General features: G+C 42.2%; 1 protein-coding gene across 6 annotated transcripts in view; it reads right to left on the reverse strand.

Annotated features, from left to right (window-relative positions):
• The window catches only part of opcml (opioid binding protein/cell adhesion molecule-like), a 798,950-nt gene that overhangs the window by 417,531 nt on the left and 359,873 nt on the right, over window positions 1-21,546 (reverse strand). For all 6 annotated transcript variants that reach the window (XM_055660813.1, XM_055660812.1, XM_055660807.1 and 3 more), the window contains one exon: window positions 6,054-6,286. In XM_055660813.1, coding sequence (XP_055516788.1) covers window positions 6,054-6,286 — 233 coding nt within the window. The remainder of the gene's footprint in view (window positions 1-6,053; window positions 6,287-21,546) is intronic.

Genomic DNA, 21,546 nt, shown 5'->3' on the forward strand with positions numbered 1-21,546 from the left:
TCCATAAATGCTGCTTGACCCATTGAGTTCTTTCAGTCGTTTTTTATGCTCAATAATGCACAGATTCTACAACATATACAAAATATAACAAAACACACACACTGCAAGATATTAAAACATCACTATGCTAAAACGAGGAGCTAATTTAATTTTGGAAGGGGTAAAATGCCCTTTGAGAGAGACATTGTATGCAGTCCAAATCTAGAAGAAGCTATTTCAGAAGAAATTGGACACCCTGGTTATGACTGTGGGCAATAAAGGCAACTTCAGAATACAGTTTGGTGGGCCTTTTTTGTACTGGATTATATCACATTATTGCCACATACCTCGAAAAATGATGGCATTGCATTTGTTTTTGATCTCACAACCTTTTCTGCATTGAAGAAAAAACAAAGGGAGAGTGGCTGATTGCTTGGTGGAATATAGTCAATCCATGGGTGTCACCTTGAGCTTCCCATTGTCTTTGACTTTAATTCTCTGACCCACTCCCACTCTAACCCATTGGTCTATGAGCTGCAGTATTATTACAACGAGGTCCAGTATTAGTGTTCCCAGAATGTTCTCTTTATATTTCAAATCGCCCAAATCAGCAGTTTTTTTTCTATTATCAAAAAAAAAAAAATCAGTCATCGAGCTCACATTGTCCCTGCTACGATATTACACTGAAAGACTACCCAACACACCCAATCTCTACTACAAATCCACATACCTGCTGTCTCCATGCCATTCTAGTATGCCAGGACCTCCAATCCCCTACTTCACTAAAGATAGCAGCTTCCCTTTTGCCTGGTCATCTTTAGTAGACACTCTAATAAACACTCAGTAGCCTCTACATAAAAAAAATATCTTGCCTCCTGCTAGTCTCTCAATTATAATTTTACATCCATGTCACCAAAGGCTGACTGTGGGCTAAAGGCCATGATCTATTTTCTATTGTCTACGTTCTACATCAGTGATTCCTAACCTGGGGCCACAGAAACAAATTTCAGGGGGGCCACAGAAACATTTTGGGATTTAGGGGACCACAGGTTCAATGAAGGGGGCCACAGGTTCAATGAAGGGGACCACAGGTTCAATGAAGGGGACCACAGAGTTACCCTAAATTTCAGTTCTAATAAATTTAAATCTATGTAGTTGAAATATGTTTGATGTTTGTGGAATAGAATAAAAGAGAATATATGTGCAATTAATAGACTGATATTTTAATGAAATGTATTATAATATTGAAAAACCTTTTTTTTCCGCTAATAATGTCGGGGGGGGGGGGGGGGGGCACAGAAAAATTAAAAGATCCTAAGGGGGCCATGAGCTAAAAAAGGTTGGGAACCACTGTTCTTCATCAGCTTGGGTTAGATTCCTCAGTCTGGTTCTACATACTATAACTGGCAGACCTCACATTGCAAATTCTTTCTTGCCACCTCAAGGGTCATTGGAGTTTAAGCATCATTTCACAGACTAGAGCACATAATTGAGGCCAACACTTCATTGGAGAGGTGCATGCACAGATGTGCTACTCTCCCTTAGAATGTTAAAACCAAGGCACCTTTAACCTTGAAGAGGGAACACAATGTCTCGCTGCCCAATTTGGATTAGAAAAGGGTTGTTGAGTGGTTGTCAGCACGTGTCACTCAACCAAGAGGCCGAGTGGTTTTTATTCCAATATTTGAGAGAGTATGCAGCATAAAAATCATCTGCAATATTTCCCTAGAACAGGGAACAACTCCCTGAGAAGTTATTTATTGGTTAAAAGCACTTTGGGACGGGCTGACATTTCTTCATGCAAGACCTTCAATTTGCTCCATTACTTTAACAACCTTAAACTCACATCTTGAGTGAATGAGCACGTGACAAATTGTCACATCTTCCTTTGCATCTGTAAGTCTTCACACCAGTGAAGCTGCTGTGTTATCCCGCTATGCTTCCGATAGCCTGGACTGCAGCATTACCTACAAATGCATTCATAAACTCATGCAGCAATATAGCTGTGTTACAGGTGCAGCAGTAATGCACAGCGCAATCTTATGCACACAATGGAAAAAATCCAACAGCAACACAACATGGGGCATATTCTTGCACACCTGAGGGGGGGGGGAGAGAAACATGCATAAAGCCAAGTTACAACTCCAAATATAGCGAGCCCTATTTTCCTGAAAATCAACAATAGCTCTGACAAGTACAATGAGAAGTTCAAATTACTTTGTAACATGCTGGAACTCAAAACCTTTCAACACTTGGATTGAAGGATAAAAATGTCAGTACTTAAAAATCTGAATAACATTTGAAATTTGAGAGGCAGAGATTTGAAAAGTGGCATACTTGGGGCATGTCATTGCTTTAGATTCCAAAAGCTATTCTCGGATTCATTTCATCCATTTTGTTATTTCATGTGCTGGCTTTGCCTCAATGAGCCTGGCAGCAATTATGAAGTTGAAGTTATCACTCTACATCTTCACATTGGTTGAAAAGGTTCTGCATATGCCGGGAAGCTTTTTAAAAAAAGAATAACCTCCAGCTATTTTGGCACCTCATATTGATCGCTGATGAGCATAGTAACAATTGGACTGGTATTGACATAAATATCAGGGCTTAGTACATGGAAACTATTCATGTGGCACATTTACTGCATTAAGAAACACATTTAGCATTAAAATATGGGTCTCGCCCACTGGGTCCAAACGCATGTATTTTTAGAATCGCAACATTTTCAGCAGCCAAACGGACCATTATTCCAAAAATAAAACTGTCATTGAGTTTAAATTCCTAGTCTGTCTGAAGAAGGGTCTTGACCCAAATCGTCACCCATTCTTCTCTCTAGAGAAACTGCCCGTCCCGCTGAGTTACTCCAGCTTTTTGAGTCTATCTTTGGTTTAAACCAGCATCTGCAATTCCTTCTTACACTATTCCTCACTGCCAAGCTGCAACAATTGGTTCTGGGTAAAATAGGTAAAATCAGAGTTTTATCATGAACGCTTTTAACATATAACACTGGAATGGGCCCTTCAATCCTTGATGTTTGTGCCAAATATGATGCCTAGTTAAACTCATCTCATCTGGCTGTACATAATCTATATTCCTGTATAGCCTGCACTTCCATGTGCCTAAGTAAAAGCCTCCTAAAGACAACTATCATATCTGCCTCCACCACCACCACTGGCAGTGTGTTCCAGGTCTCCATCACTCTATGTAAAAACACTTTCACCCACATCTCCGTTACACCTTCCCCCTCTCACCTTATAGCTATGCTCTTTAGTATTTGACATTTTCCACACAGGGGATAAAGGTTCTGATTGTCTACCCTATCGATGCTACTCATCATTTTATATACTTTATCAAGTCGCCCCTCAACGTCTGTCATTCCGGAGAAAGCAATCTATGTTTATCCAACCACTCCCTGTAGCTGAAACCCTTGAACCAGGCAGCATTCTGGTAAATCACCTCTGCACCCTCTCCAAAACCTCCACCTCTTTCTTGTAATGGGGTGATGAGAACTGCATGAAATACTCCAAATGTGGCAGGTGGGACCAGCGTAGCTGGGACATGTTGGCTGATGTGGGCAAGTTGGGCCCGTTTCCACACTGTATCACTCTACCAAAGTCCTACAGAACTGCATCATGATTGCTGTCCCTTGTACCCTGGCAATGAAGCCATTGTTCTGCCTTCTTATCCACCCTATATATTTGTGCTTGCCACCTTTAGTGAGCTATGAACTTATTCTATATGTTTGCTGCAGGAACAGTTTCTGCTATGCAGGCAATGGATGGATATGGATCACGTGCAGGCAAAGGTTTTACATGGCATCATGTTTAGCATGGACAGTGTGAGCTGAAGGGCCTGTGTTGTGCTCTTCAATGTTCTATGTACTTTAATTAAGCCTTTACTGTATATCTGTTGGTATGTGAGCGACACCATCGAATTCCTTGCATCCTCAACCACCAGCATTACAGCATAAGGTGGGGACAATGTTTCAAAAACTGGAATAATCTTCCGTAAAACTTTACCCATCAATGTGCAAAGTTGGACTGAAGAATTATCACCCAATTAGTAGCGATTGGCCCAATATGTAAAGTTAGATTTAATCCCACAAAATCAAAAGCCATCAGCAGTTTGAAATGAAACCCTGATTAGATAGTATTCTTTTAACAATGTTTAATATTTAGATAACATTCGAGGTCATGTCCTGGACTCTTCTAAAAATTATATGGGATTTGTCGGAGAAGATTATGTCTATTTTATTATCCTCTTTAACCTCGGGCTAACAGTGATCTCCCCCCCCCCCCCCTCCCCCCAGGTAAATTTATTTAAATGTACCTGCCTATAAAATTGGCAATTTTACAGATCAGGACCATACTTCAGACTTACTGTAGTACGGGAAAATAAGCTGGAAGCTTTTTGGCTGTGTTTGGCCGTTATGCCACTTTCAGATGGCAACATTTTTGCAAATGTGCACTTGCTGTGAGATTCCATTAAGCTGAAAAGTTCAGAGAGTTCCTGTCTTGCAACTTTGTATCAAAGTGTGTTTGAAGCTCTGAGAAATGATTTTAACTGGAAAAAACATTTGAAATCCAAAGTTTTGTCAGATCTTTGAACATTTTCATTAATAATGAGAAATAAAGCATTAATTTTTCAGATAAGTAGTTTTGGACCCCACGGGAAAAATCTCTACTGGAATATTTTAAAATGTTACTGTTAGCGCATAGATTTTTCACGAAGATCTGATTACAAACACACACACATCCAAGATCAGAGTTTTAATAGTTACTAGACCAAGTGCAGACCCGTTGGGTCTGTTTCCCCAATGTGCGATTGCGGGGGGGGGGGGGGGCAGCAACTTCACACACACACTAACTGCCCCCCACACACACAGGGGGGGGGGGGGGGGGGGGGTGGATGAGAGAGGGGTGGCCCAGAACTGGACTTTAACATTTATATAATCACTATCAATTACAATCCTCCCTTGTATTTTACAGATTCTTGCAATTGGTGATTTATTTTTGTGACAGTACATGCCATACCCCAGATTGCCCCCTTAAAAAGTTCACCATTATTATTTCGTTTTCTAGTCACGTGATGTGGATGTATATATGTAAGGCCCCCATTGGCACCTTTTTGATTATTTTACACAAAAAGCAATGTGTCCTACACTAAAATTACTCGACTACAACACGATAACTGGTAATATTTCATGTCATGACTTTGCTTCACACTCCCACATGAAAATTCCTCAAACCTTCCCACGTGTGGTAGTCCCAATGTATGCATTTGTAAATGTCTTGAAATGAGTATCGTTATGCTCCACAACAATCTACCCGCAAGTACACATGTTCACGTTAAAGAAAGAAGATAGAAGGAAAGGCAGTGTTGATTTTATAAAGACATTATTTTGTCTTGTGAAGGCCTGCCCAACATGTCTTACAAGCTCTCCAGAACCCCATCTGCTCAAGTTGTATGAATTGAGGAAACGTTAGTTAGCTGGATGATGGACTGCGAAGAAGATCAGAGCCAGACCTGATCCTATCCATGTCCAAGCTCTTTGTGAGCTTTCCTCATTGTAAAGTAACAGCCGTGCACCAACAACAGTGTTGGTTGAATTGAAACAATGTCATTTATGGCTGAAACTCTGCAGGAGCTGAATTCAAGGCATTCAAAGCGCCTGCATTATCTTGGAATGACATACTGCTTCCAATATCAGATCTAGAAAAATCAATTAGCACATTGATGTGCGCACATTTTACAGTTTCAAAGAACTAAGTTGCTCATTATCGAAACAAAACATCACTATTACACATTAGCATTTGCGATGAGTTTCAAACATAGTTGGCAATAATTATGCAGCTATTAAAATGGTTTGATGTATTTCCTCAGTATAAAGAGATTTTAAGTAAAAATTTATTTCCAAAGCAACACAACTTAATATTACATATAATAAGTTAAAAAGTCAGCTTGATTCAATTTTATTTCAGGTTGTTTAAAGAAGCTACCAAAACAATTGCAGGGATTTTAAACCTCTGCTATTTTGGATGATCTTTTAAAATTTAATTGAAAGTGGCTCCTACCTTGTACAATTATGTGCACCCGAGTTGTCCTGGGATGGTTGAGAGTTTGGACTGAGCAAGTGTAAGGGCCTTCATCGTACACGTCCACGGACATGATCTGAATGCTGTATTCTGTTTTGCTGTTTGTCACGATAATCACTCGAGGGTCCAGTGACCATTTATCCTTCCCTGCGTAGAGTATGCTGGAGCGGTTCAGCCACGCCACACGTGTCACACCACTGTCAATTAGACACCTACAATTAAACCAGGAGAGAGGGACAAGACTTAGCAATGTGCAGATATCTGGAAACTAACAACACTGCACCTCTTGTTACAAGAGTACAAACATCAAAATATTGTTGATCATCCACATGAACTGGTAACGCTCACTCACTCTTGATACTACCCGACCAGCCATTTTCACCATTTAGCATTTATAGAATAATATATCACTTCTCAAATGATTATAACGATTGCTGGTAATCCCTTTTTTGCAGTAATACAAGACCATTACCCATTCCTTCTCTCCAGCGATGCTGCCTGACCTGTTACGTTACTCCAGCATTTTTTGTCTATCCTAAGCAAGTTAATCTCCATTCTATAGCATCTCCATTTAAAGAGTTGGAGTATCGAATATTTCATCCAATGGATAATTATTAGAGACAGAATTGAAAAAATGTCTCTCTCAAGGGAGTATATAGAAAATATGTGGTTCAAGCATCTGCAGAAAGAAAGGAACAGATACTGGAGTATTATTCCTTACACGTAACCAAGTCCATTTAAGTTTCTATGTTTTGTTTTCCTCTGGAAGTTAGAGACCCAAGTTTGAAATGCCATCTTAAGGAAATCCGATACTAGTCTGACAGGCCAAATAACTTGTACTTCACCTAAGCAATAACACTCAACATTTGTTAACTTTCAACACAGAGGCAGGACCAGGAAGAGTGTATTGAAATATTCAATGCTTGTTAAATCAGCGAAGGAAATAAAAACTGATAGTAAGAGGGAGAAAACAATCAATAAAGATTAACACCTGTGGGAAAAACAATTCCTGAAAGTTAGTTTGCAGTACCAGGGATGATGTTGATCTGGAATTAAGACAAAGCTGCTAAAATGAGTAGTAACAGAAATGGATGGTCTCCAACCTACTGTGGGCTCCACACCTAGGACATGAATATAGAAATGAAAATGTATCCAAAGTGCTTTGCAGTGGTCTAAAATAGAATGCAATGCACAAACCAGCATACAGAATTATCTAATTTTAGTTAACTAACCTACAACAACCCTCCCCCCCCCCCCCCCCTTCTTTGCACTTATCTTCACTGTGTCCCACCAAGACTCGCTCTCCTCCCCCCACTCGTATTCCTTCCATTGGCTTCACATTTCATGCCTCTCCTATACTTACTTCCTTCTCTTAGACTTTGTCTGTTTTTTATCTCTGGCCTATGTCCAACTATCTACCCCTTGCCTGTATCATCCATCACTTTGCAGGTTTTGTTCAGACCCAAACTTCTCTTCCAACCTCCTTGCCCAACCCCCCCCCCCCCCCCCCCCCCCCCCCCCCCCCCTCAACACCACATTTAGTCTGAATGTCACCAATTCGTGTTCTCCAGAGATGCTGCCAGAACCACAGAATTAGTCCAGAATTATGTGTCTTTTTTTGTAAACCAGCATCTGCAATTCCTTGTGTCTCCCATATTGTCCCAATGGGTGCAAGCAATGGAGAATAACCTCCCAGTCTTGCATCACCGATTCAATTCATCTGGAAGGAGTGCGGTGTTCTCTGGTGCAATTTAAAGTCAAGTGGCATTTTCTAAAACATCTAGCATTTGGCCTAGTACCTAAATGTCTGGAGCAAGCTGAACGGTGTTAGGTTCATTAAAAAAAAAAAATTGCACTGATGGGTTTTGTAGTCAATTCTAGCTCAATGCTCACATCTGTGACATCAGACCTGACTGTAATTGCCAATGGAATCAGGAAAAGCAGGCAGACTCATGGCTGGAAAAGATCTTGGATAAGTCCTGAGTAAAGTTGTTACAAACGACCGACAAACAGAACACAAATGCACAACAAAAAAATTGAAATGGCAACATTTTTATGTGAAAAGAAAAATTAACATAGAGGAGTTGGAAATGGTTAAAAGGTGGAATGATATTACAATTGGAGAACCGGAGAAAAGCACAGTGTAGGAGATATAAAAAAATAAACGATTTACATGACATAGAGAATGTGTGAGAAGCTGATAAGGTGAGCAGAAAGGCAGGCAGAAGCGTGAAAAAGCACAATATATTATGACTGGTTGAGGTTCTTGAACACTTGAGCTCATTATCTTTGGATAACCTTCTTGCTATTGACATCTTGATTTTTGGCCAAATTACTTCAAGGCATTGGAAAGCACAATTTGAAAAACATAAGGTGCAAGAAGCAGATCTGGAAACTGTGGTTATAATTCCCTAAAGGGCAGCTGACACAGGCTCGCAATTAAGGGACAAGTTAACACGGATTTCTAATCGTGCTTTACAGCTTACCCTGCCTGAAGACAATGGTGTGACGGGCTCCGAGCTATGCAGTGTGGAAATGGGCCCTGTGGCCCAATTCAGTCATGCTCACTAAATGGCCTAACTGAACCTGTTCCACTTCCTGTACCTGGACCACATTCCTCCAAACCTTTCCTTTGCAAGTGCATTTTAAATGTTGTAATTGCACCCAGATCCACCACTTCGTCTGGCAGCGCAGATATACACACTAACCTTTCCCCTTTTAAATCTTTACCCTCTCCTTAAATCTATGCCTAGTTTTAGACACCCCTACCCTGTGGATATTTACCATATCAAGATTTTACAAATCTTTATAAGGTCACCCGTCAGCATCCTCGCCCAACCTATTCACTCTCCTCATAATCTTCTTGACCCGGTAATATCCTCATACATCTTGTGTGCACCTCTTCCAGTTTAATGTCAAACCTCCCATAGCAGGGCAACCAGGACTGCACACAGTACTCCATATATGGCCTTACCAACATCCTGTCCAGTAATAACATGAGGTCCTGCACTCACGACACTGACCGATGAAGGCAAGCATGCCAATCAGCTTCTTCATCAAAGATTGTCACCAAATGCTGGAGTAACTCAGCGGGACAGGCAGCATCTCTGGAGAGAAGGAATTGGTGGAGTTTCGGGTCGATACCTTTCTTCATCACCCTGTCTAACTGTCATGGAACCATTCACCTGCACCCCAAGGTCTTCCAGCACTCCCCAGGTCCCCTACCATTTACTGAGCAAGTCCTGCCCTGGTTTGGCTTAGCAAAATGCAACACCTCACGTGTAGCTGCATTAAACTCCATCTGTCTTTCCTCGTCATCAGCTCAGTTGATCAAGATCTCATTGTAATCTAACCTTCTTTCCAGTCCACTACACCGCTAATGTTGGTGTCTTCTGTAAATTTACTAACCATACCAACTACATTCACATCCAACTTATTAAAATAAATAACAAACAGCAGTGGACTCATCAGCAATCCAAGGGGCACAATTCAGTAGATATCTCTTAAAAAACAACCTTCTCCCTCAGTCTCTTACATTCACCCTCAGTCTCTTACATTCAAGCCAATGTTGTATTCATTGGCTATCTTGCCTGGATCGCATGCGATTTAACCCTCCAGATCAGCCTGTCATGCAGTCCCTTGTCAAAGGCTTGCTGGAGTCCAAGACAACATCCATTGCACTGCTCATCAACCTTCTTCAAAAAACTCTGTGGAATTTGTGAGGCATGATTTCCCATTACGAGGCAATGCTGACTATGCTCAATCTGTCCTTGCCTTTCAATGTTAGAGCTGCCTTTCAGAATCCCCTCCAATAACTTTTCCACCAATGATGTTGGGCTCACTAGTATGCAATTCCCATTTTTTTGTCCTTGTAGCTTTTATTAAATAGCGGCACAAAATTAGTTACCTCCCGCCCAGTCTTCCGGCACCTCACCCATGGCTATCAATGGCATAAACACCTCTACCAGGGGGCCTGCAATTTCTTCCCGAGCTTCAACCATATTGTCAATCAGTCAGAGTTAACTTGACAAACGCACTGCTATTCTAGAACTCGACTCTCCAACTAACATCTCCACTTAATTATGCAAAATCTAGCACGCATTCATCAGAGGATACTCAATCTCTCTCTCTCCCGTCCCCATTTGAAGGAATTATCAACCACTTTCATGTTAGTTGCTGATTGATCACAACTGGTAGTTGGTTTGATCAAGCAAGTGTGTGCTCTCTCCAATTATAAACTCAGCGGCTGGTGTGACAAATGAAGGAGGACTTTGTGTTGACCTCTAGACTTGTACACAAATCAATTGCTCAGATACGAGTGCACTAATAGTAATCACTGCATATATCATGCAACTTGGGGAATAAACAAGGATGAATACACAGAATAAGGTCAAACAATAAAAGAGGGAGAATGCAAAGACTATGCTGGAATGAGAAACATTTTTTTTTAACAATGGGAGGCCATTTCTGGTCAGATTGTGGTGGAAGGATCCTGCCTGCTTGAGGTCCAGTGAGGAACGAGGAGTGTTTGGTTTGGTTTAGTTTAGTGATACAGTGTGGAAACAGGCCCTACATCCCATAAACCAGCCATCACCCAGTACACCAACGCTATCCTACAGACTAGGGAAAATTTACAATTTTTACTGAAGGCAATTCACCCACGTGGCCACAGTGAGGACGCACAAACTCCGTACAGAGAGCACCCATAATCTGGATCGAACCCGGGTCTCTGGTGCTGTAAAGCAGCAACTCTATCACTGCACCACTGTTCCGCAGTGCCGAGTGGGATGATTTAGTCTCAATATGAATCTCCTCGTCAATATCTGCCACTGGCTCCAACTACAAGGTATCTCTCCTTTTAAGAGGATTTAATTAGCACTGGCTGGCCTTAAAAGGCGGCATCCTCTCCCACTGTTTGGTCCCTTGCCGATGAATGGAACCACTTAACTGGCGGTACTTTGCAGACATGTTAATTGGCAGGCTGTGCAAAGTTGGAAGGGTCCAAAGTGCCAAAAGCAGCAATTAGTTTGCACCACGCCACTGCTGTTCTCTTGTAGGTTGAGTAATGCCACCACTTTGTCAAAATTTAACAAGAATTAATTCACTGGCACATTCATCAAATCCATTCTTAACAAACATATTCTGAAGGACTAGTCAGACTGCATCTACCTTTAGCATTGGACCCAATATTGTACAGCCTCACGAAGACCAATGAGCCCAATGTGGATGTCAACAAAAGTCCTACACAGCTTAAAATACATCTGGCCAATATCTTATTAGTTACCACTGAAGATGCAGCATCTGTACTGATTGAGCTTAATTCTCAATTACATTACTTTAGCCAATATTGCAAGCAACACACCTCAATTTTCAAGTAAGTCAGGCATATATTGCATATTATTCCAAGCACAACTATTCTCCATAATTAGACTATTCTTATAATTAGACCATCAAACACCAGCTATTTTTACATATCAGTACAATTATATTCCAACATTGCTTCCTTAATTGTAGGCCTTAAATGGCAACTGCAATATAAACCTGTCCAATTGGGTGATTGTGTTGAAGCCAATGTTTATGCATCTGAACATAAACCACAAGTTTATTTTCTTGAATCCCAGTCCCAAGGAGGTTCACTCGAGTGCACTGATAATTACTTTGCATTTTCCTGACATATACACCTGTGGAATGAGAACTGCAAAAGCCTTCTGAATTGACACAACAAACAGCTGTTCAAAGACGTGTCAGACTCAACAGATTCAACATTGACGATGAACGGAATAATGCATGGGGCGGAAACAAGAACTCATTCAAACTTAACTTCAAGACTGGGCACAAGGGGCCACAGATGCTAGTTTACAAAATAACAAAGGCACAATGTGCTGCAGTAACTCAGTGGGTCGGGCAATATCTCTGGAGGACATGGAGGGGTGATGTTAAGGGCGGGACCTTTCTTCATACTGATTGTAAGGGGAGAAAGAAACCTGGAAAAGAGGAGGGGCAGGACAAAGCTTCATGTTTACACATTATAGGAGTAGAATTAGGCCATTCAGCCCATCAAGTCTACTTTGCCATGGCTGATCTCTGCCTCCTAATCCCATTTTCCTGCCTTCTCCCCATAACCCTTGACACCCATTCTAATCACGAATTTGTCTACCTCTGCCTTAAAAATAACCACTGACGTGGCCTCCACAGCCCTCTGTGGCAATGAGTTCCACAGTTTAACTACCCTCTGACTGAAGAAGTTCTTCCTCACCTCCTTTCTAAAAGAGCTCACTTTAATTCTGACGCTATGACCTCTGGTCCTAGACTCTCCCATCAGTGGAAGCATCCTTTCCACATCCACTCTATCCATACTTGCCAGCATCTGCCACCTAACTTGGCAGTACAGGTGAGGAGGGTTTTATGATGGGCAGATGATTGAATAGAAGCCAGAGTTGCAAAGACAGAAGGTGTTAGATCAAATCGAATAATTGCAAATTGTGAAGCTAGAGGAAAGAATGTAGAGGAAGGACCTGAAACGTTGTCTATCGCTGTTCACCAAAGAAGCTGCCTGATCCACTGAGTTACTCCAGCACTGTGAGTCTAACTTCAATGCTCCCAGGTTTCACCACTGTACACTGAAGTGGGCATTTTAATCAGGATCCAAACAAACATGGCCAAAGTGGTCTAACCTCCTCTGTTTGTGAATGTGGTCACCCAGACCAAACAATGGGCCAATTGATCATACCCTGCACTCAATACAAACTCGATAGGCATATGTTTAGTTTAGAGATACAGCATGGAAACTGACCCTTCGGCCCACCAAGTCCACACCAACCATCGATCACCCTTTCATACTAGTTATATTTTATCCCACTTTCTCATCCTCTTCATACCAACAGCAATTTACCAAGGCCAATTCACCTACAAACCAAGGTGATGTGACAGGAAACCAGAGGCTTGAGAGGAAATCCGTGCAGTCAATAGGAAAATGTGCAAACTCCACACAGGCAGCACCCAAGGTTAGGATCAAAACCGGGTCCCTGGCGCTGCGATGTGGCAGCTCTACCAGCTGTGCCACCCTCAGAGAGAAATCCCCCCTCTGTGTTTTTGTTGGGTGCAAGACGACAAGATGTGGCTGAAGCAGATGAAACTGCAGCACTTTTGTCACTTGGCTATCAGAACATCAGCAAAATCAGTGAGTGCAATCAATTCAGTCCTTCACTCTATGCCAGTTCTCCTGGCTTCATATTACCCACAGCATGCCCTCGTGCCATCAGATAGTTTGCAGCATTTGCCTCTCATTCTTGCTGTCTGCAGCTGCACTGATAAATCACGTAATAGCATAAAAGCAGATCCAAAGTGATGTCCACGATGCAGAGCTCTCCACGTGATTCAATTTTTCTACCTATGTGTCGCTCACAATAACCAACATCCAGCTCAATAAAACTGCAACTAATTTAATCTGCTATTCTTCTGTTAAGTCGATACCCTCTAAACAAATTCACAATTTCAGTCAGTACAGCTTTAACTGAGTAAATATCCGACTCAATTCTCGACTGAGGAATTCATTTTCCTAAGCCAGCCATCCACAGACACAATTCTACTTGCAGGTCTATCTTTTAAACTATCAGACATTACCACAGTGTTATCCACATGTTTTAGCTGCTTTACAGTGTCTGCTTCTCACTGAAAACATTTGTCACGATGAGATTCCCACCTTCACATGCTGTACGTCTAGAAATTACTTTGTCCTCAGAGCTTATTGAAACCATTCATCTTCCGTTCATGACTTAGAAAATGCTCACAAAAAAAATTCTCACACAATTGAGAAGACAGCTCCACAGACATCTGTGGCGGTAACAGTGCTTCGAATGAGCTATCTAATTAGTCTAAGATTTTTCAGGCATTTCTTTGCAAATCTCTTCACTTCTCTGACCATTTGTTTGACCATTTTGGACCATTTTTAACTTTTGACCATTTTTCTGTTTCCCAACATTTTACCAAAGAGTGAACATACATCCTGTAAACATTTTAATTAGACGTTGATATCAGCAACTTGTAGTCTCTGTAGTACGGCGCCTTTGAAGTAATGATTACCCTGGTGTATTAGTCTGACGAGAACTGACATCGTACTGCCTTTCAAATCATAGTTCTTATTTGACTGAGAGCTGCTCTGACTCATCATAGAACTTTTCAATGATATCAAAGCACCACTTTACCCTATTTTTTCCAACCAGTTCTCAAATGCAGCGGTAGAAACAGAATATCATTTGTGCTGAATAAAGTTGAAGAGAATATCCTCCAATTCATTTAGAGCAAGCTTTAAACTTTATGTCTAAGTTGTTGGACAATCTGTTTTGCTCCATTAGTTTTGTGATTAAATATTCCCATTATCTAGATATTGCTGCTAGAATGACAGGCTCCGGGTATCCAAAATATGTTGAATGATATGTGACACTAGTTTAAAATCTAATTTCCATCTATATAGTTTGTCTCCTTAATTTCTGGTTGACTTTCCTTTGGCACCAAAATGGATTCTGTTAACTTGTTCAAATTTACAATGATATTCCATGAGTTATATTTCAGCGCACATTTTCAATGTTCAAAAACTAGATTTACTGATCACATTAGCTGGACACTCAAAACTTTTTGGCTGCAGAAACGCGATATGAATTGTAATATTTGAAGCTTTTTCAAGGGGAAAAAAAATCTCATTAGTCGGTTTAATGCTGTGTGCCAGGTTTTTGGGAACTAAGGTTTTTCTAAGTATGACCAAAGGCTTTCCCCAAGAGGATTTCCCTCCCATTCTTAATATGTTACTGGAGTGATACTGAGCAGTTGGCAGACTAGTCAGATTTATTAGAAACATGCACACCAGTCGGTAGATCCCACAAAAAGGAAACACTGTTTCCGGTAGGCGGCGCGGCTCTGGCCAGCAGCGGCCTCTGCAGCCTGTCCGCGTTTTATTATTTTTTGTCTGTGTTTTTATGTAGTGTTTGTTATTTTATGTTGGGGGTGTGTGTGTGGGGGGGTGGGGGGTGGGGTGGGAGGGGGGGGGGGGAAACTTTTTGAATCTCTCCCTGCACTGAGACCCGACCTTTTCTCGTCGGGCCTCAGTCGTCGTTGAGGCCGTAACGAGGAGCGGCCTCCAACAGGAAGAGACCGGGGACTCAGGTGTCGACTCACCTCACCGTCGCGGAGCTGGCCGGGTCCGGAGCGGTGGAGGAGCGCTGCTGCTGCTGCTGCTGCTGCTGCTGCTGCTGCTGCTGCTGCTGCTGCTGCTGTTGCTGATGCTGATGCTGTTGCTGCTGCTGCTGCTGCTGCTGCCGGAGAGTCGGAGGCTCTCTACAGGTCTGTGGACGACGGCGCCGAGCCCACGGCTCCCTGGAGGGAGACCGCTTTTCGGGTCTTCTGCGGCGGCGACTTCTCCTGCCCGAGTTGCGGGGTCGAAGAGCTCCTGGAGCGGGGCCTGACACCGCTGCCCCGCGCGGCTGGAATGGCCGCGGACTCTGCGAGCGCACACCGGGGGCACCAACACCAAGACCCGGTGTGCGACCTTGCACCACCCGGCGTGGCTTTAATGGCCGCGGGACAATCGCCATCGCCAGCTGGGGGCTATGACTTTGACTCTGACATCAGGGGGGGGAGAGTGCAGTGGAGAGATACGTTTATTTGGCCTCCATCACAGTTATGTGATGGATGTTTATGTTAAATGTAATTATGTTGTGTCTGGGGTCTATTTGTGTGTTATGTATGGCTGCAGAAACGGCATTTCGTTTGGACCTCCAGGGGTCCAAATGACAAATAAATTGATTCTGATTCTGATTCTGATTCACTGCCCATTCACAGTGTGTTACTGGTCTCAACCTTTGTTTAGCTCCAAACCTCTCATGAACGCTTCACCCTTTTGAAGAACAAAAGTGGGATATTTTCAAACAATATGTAGAACAAGGAACTGCAGATGCTGGTTTATAAAAAAAGACCCAAAGTGCTGGAGGAACCCAGCAGGTCAGGCAGCATCTCAGTTTAGTTTCGAGATACAGCGCGGAAACAGGGCGTTTGGCCCACTGAGTCCACACCAGTCCACAATCACTCAGAACACTAGCATTATCCTGCACATGAGGGACAATTTTTACAGAAGCTAATTAACCTACAAACCTGCACATCTTTGGGATGTGGGGGGAAACTGGAGAACCCGGAGAAAACCCACGCTGTCACAGGGAGAACGTACAAACTCCATACAGACAGCACCCGTAGTTGGGATTGAACCCTGGTCTCTGGCGCTGTACGCAGCAACTCTACTGCTGCACCATTGCGCCACTGTGCCGCCCCGAGGAGAACATGGAGAGGTGACGTTTCAGGTCAGGACCCTTCTTCAGAGGTTTTGGGTCCCGACCAGAAACATCACCTATCGATGTTCTTCAGAGATGTTGCCTGTCTTGCGAGTTACTCCAGCACTTTGTCATATTTTCAACCAATCCTTGTTCACCTCATGATACATTGTACAACACCTGTTCCTTGACCAGTGAATTCAATTCCATGCTTGGTTACAAATTATAGCATATTACTGCAATTTTTCATCAAAACCCTTTGTCAACTTCCTGGGACTTTGCTGTTTGTCCAACACAGCAATACGTCCATTAACCTTTGGCACATGTTCTATTAATGCAGTTAGCAAGAACATTTTTTTTACAGAACTTTGTATTCTTTGGCAGGAAGTATTATGACATTTTTCACAACGCTGGAAAGGTCTCAGAGGCTGCAGTATTCTTTTTTTGTTATATAAGTGGCTGCATGACATATTACAATGCAATGTGATTTCTTCCCAAAACTCAAACCCTCAACCTAAAATGCGCTAAACTGAAAGACAGTTAATAATATTTAATCAGCTGATCTCCTCATCCAACAAAATAATCCCACCTCACTCTATAATAATGTTGCAAATTGTCCGAGGATTAATTTATTATCATTAATCCTTTCAACCTTTGAAGATAATACTGCTATTCCGTAACACTTCGAAGCAATTAAATGATGTACTTCAAACTATGTTTGCAGTCTAGAGAAAGACCCATCGTGGTTTGTTAACCAGAGATAAGTTAATTTAGACTAAATATTACTCTTTTACACCAAAATATATTATGTTATCTATTGTGTGCTCACTTATTAAACTTACGTTGTTACCATGGAGACACGAGAAACTGCAGAAGCTTGTGTGAACAGCACACTGCTGGAGGAATTCAGTGACTCAGACATCACCTGTGAGGGCAATAGACCGACACTATTTCAGCTTGGGCTCCTTATTCAGACTGGTCCTGACCCGAAATGTTGTCTGTCCATTTACCTCCACAAATGATGCCTGACCTGTTGGGTTCTTCCAGCACTGACTTATTTTCAAAATAAATTTCCACATGGTTTATGTTTCCTATGAAGATTTATTTCCAAATGTTGCCGCAGCAGCGCCCGAGCAAAGTCATCCCTTGGATGGCATTGTCAATTGTCACGAAGCAGAGATAATGAGGGAGAAAGGATTTTCATGGGGACCACTCATCTCACCTAACATTGCTTCCTGGAAGAAAGAAAATAAGGCAACACGCAGCAAAGAGATAATAAAACGTAAATGAAAAATGGTAGTTATGAATAATAGAATAGTAAACCTGCATCACAATACAAGTGATGTTTTTAGTGATAAAGAATATTTTTTTGACAGATTTAAAATAAAACTTTTGTAACAATGTTGTCAGGCATCTATCATAGCATCTTTCAAACACAAAACAATCATATTGTATTATCAATACCTCATAGAAGCTATTGTAGCATTGGGCAACAGATGATACAACAGTATATTTTACAGTGAATCATCGACTGGGACATTATCTGTTCTTTTCCGTTTTAACTAGCCTCTCTAAGGTACAGGCAAATAAGTGATTATGTTTTAAGAGGAAAGGGGCAGCATTAAGGGTTGCAAAGTTCAGTGAAGACCAATTGCCTAACAGTCATTTGCACAGATCAGTTCAGATCAGTTCTGCACCGAACCATGAACAGCATCATGTACAGAGATGGTCACATTCTATAATTCTTATCGGGGCTGATGTCCAATATTACACCCGTGTCAGACTTTCATTTCCCCGTTTGTCTCAGAGGACTATCTGCACACTGGAAAAGATTTGTACCAGGTCATTTGAAGTTTTATTCTACGTGTCTGGCATAATGGCACTGTGATAGAGCTACTACCTCACAACGCCAGAGACCTGGGTTCGATCCTGACTATGGGTGCTGTCTGCGTGGAGTATGGACGCTATCCCTGTGACTGTGTGGATTTCCTCTGGAACCTCCAATTTCATCCCACATTCCAAAGATGTGCTGATTTGTGGGCTTCTGCTAATTGCCCCTAGTGTGTCAGAAGTGAAAGTGGGATAACTGAACTAATGTATGGGTGATCGATGGTCGGTGTGGACTCGATGGGCCGAACAGCCTGTTGCCCCGCTGTATGTCAAAAACAAAAAAGTGTGGCAGAGCAGGTAATATTACAGCTTAATTAATCCAGAGACCCAGCATCAATCCTGCCGTCAATTAGGAATATGCAGGTCCCCCCTAGGTCCTCTCTTTCTCTGGTTGCCTCCTACATTCTACAGATATCCTGGTTAACAGGTTAATTTTGAACTGAATTGAATTGAAAGACAAGTCATGGAAACTGGCCTTTCGGCCCACCGAGTCTGACAGTTTTGTAGACTCCTTCATGCTTTATGTTTGCCCTTTGGTCAAAAGCCCAAGAAGGGGGATGTAGATCAAACAGTATTGCTGATTGGTTCCGTGTCTGGTTTTGCTGCTGATGACCTGATCCATAATCCATGTCAATTTTTCCACATCACCATCACCTTGGGGCATGTGGGCAGCCGTGTTGTTTTTTTAGTTTTAACTTACAATTCGGAGCCGACAGTACTCATCTCGATGGTTTCTGTATGTATACAAATTAAAGTACGTTATGATATATAATGACTTTGTATCATAAGTACTTTACACTGACAATCGATCACCCATTTACACTAATTCTATGTTTACACTCCCTACACATCATTTCATCATCACTCTGCCTATTATGCCTCCTGGCATGTAGGGCAGCAACAAAGGTCATCCACTCAGCAGTGTTGATTCCTTCAGTTGCTGTTTCCGTAACATATTTGTTTTACGAGACAGTGTTGCTAACTCTGTGCTCAACCTCCAACTGGAGGACCAGTGGATCACTCTTCGGCTCGCCTCTACCTTTCGACCTGTCCAGCATGGGAGACCCTAACAGGAGACAAATCTTCTGCTGGCATAGCTCTAGGGGTCACTGAGACACACAAGCTCCCCGACCACGACAAGGTGGTAATCCAATGGGGAGCCTACACACCATGAGCAATTTGTAGAGGCCAATTAACTTAGGGAGGAGAGAAAGATCAGCCATGATTGAATGGCAAACTCGACAATGGACCGAATGGCCTAATGTTGCTCCTATGACTTACGATCTTATGAACTTACAAACCTTTTATATCTTTGGGATGTGGGGGGTAACTGAGCCACCTAAAGGAAATCCATGTGACCACAGGGGGAACGTGCATATTCCACACAGACAACAGCCAAGGTCAGGATCGAACCTGGTCCTCTGGCACTGCCATATAGCAGTTCTACCAGCTGCACTATTGTGAATTACCCACTGAGTACAAGTGAGTTGCATGAATATCAGGGATGAGGCAGTGATTATGTGATGGTTTTGTGATAGAGATTGGGGAATGGAATTGATTCAATTGTTTCTTTCTATGCTGTAAGGAAATATTTACAAATGAGTTGTCCGTCATGCTGATGCACCCAACTGGAGAATGTTTGGTGGAAAAAAATGGTGGAAAAGCTAAAAATGGAAAGTTTCATTCTTATATCCAACACAACTATTTCACTGGCTTCTTCGAAGTGGTTTTTTACCCTCTTAACATAAGGTTTTCTTTACCTTCTTAACATACATGGACCACACTACAAGTTTATGCAAACATGATAATTCCTTCCAATTTATTTTGTCCACGTGTTGTTAAAAAAATAAAAGCTCTTCTGCAGCAACACATATGCACCAAAGTTATTTATAGTTCAAATTATTCTTGTCTTCTTTAAGTCAAGAAACGCAAAGGATCATTGCCATAGAGAAGCTACAAAACTATTCACAAAACCCAAAGATTTCCCATGTCTCGTGAAGTGAAGGTTAGTTTATTGCTCATTAAAAAGAAACAAGTATGAGACACAAAACAGTGACCATGACATAGTCTGCCGTCCTTGGAAACTAAATAGAAAACTTTTAGCAAGAAGCTGTAAATTTGTCAAAGCTTTATTATTCTGGTTTAGACCCCAGCTGGTCCCAGCAGTAGATTGGCACATTGATAAACTGCTTGGCTTCTTGTTTTTAACAACTTCTCTACAAATATGTAAATTCAAACTGACACTAAACCATTGCACACAGGCTGACTATCACCAGGCATAAAAAGGCACCTTGAACACCGAATGAGAAGGAACAGCAACAGTCATGTTTTCCCCTTCGCCTGATATGTTATCACAGTATTGCAGAATAATCACTGACAGTTAAGATACTGCTCTTGCTCTCTTCCTCCATCCTCTCCTTGCTGGCTATCTACTTGTTTCACATAGCCTACATACAATGAATTACCAGAGCCAGGTTAACCTATAGGCTTCATAGGCTGAAGCCTAGGGCCTCAAAATCTAGGGGGCCTCCGGCCAATGTTTTATTTTCCCCCCAGCGTCAAAAAAATCCAGAGAAGAAAAAAAATTGGAGCGCAATCAGCATTTCCACTTTGACGGAAATGACCCGAAATTTTTGTTCAGGCCTGGCTGGAAGTTTTTTGGGGGAAAATTGCGACCATCCGCGCCTGCGCAGTTGGGGGAAGCTGGTGACGCAGTAGCAATGCAAAATTACGATGTCTCTCCGCACAGTGGGCCTGGGTGGGTTCAGATCTTCATTTGCACTACACACAAATACCTTGATGCCTCGTGTCTACTCTAGGTAAGTAGTGTACTGGAATATTGCATTGCGGGAGTGCCCATTTCTCCGGGCTGAGGTGGGGTGGGGGGGGGGGGGGGGGGGGGGGGGGGCTGCGGGTGTCTGCGGAGTCGGAACCTCGCTGCATGGGAGGGTGAGAGAGGGAGAGGGAGGGGGGTAAGGAGGGAGGGGGAGTGGGAAAGGGGGATTATCTTTAGTGAGATTGCAAAATTAAGGTAGGTTTTAGAGCAATTATATTTTCACCTCCATATGAATAATATCAAACAATTGGAACTGCTTTCTTTGCCTTGATAACAATACTGAAAAATATGAATTCCATAGTTTGCAATTTTCTTTTCACATCATATTTTTAATGTGCACACACTAACACAGCCGAACAGTAACAGGCAATCAAATAAACACACAAAATATTTTCTATTTACTGCAAAAACTTACGGTATTTTATTTGCA

This window comes from Leucoraja erinacea, chromosome 32, assembly GCF_028641065.1.
Source record: "Leucoraja erinacea ecotype New England chromosome 32, Leri_hhj_1, whole genome shotgun sequence".
Taxonomy (NCBI): domain Eukaryota; kingdom Metazoa; phylum Chordata; class Chondrichthyes; order Rajiformes; family Rajidae; genus Leucoraja; species Leucoraja erinaceus.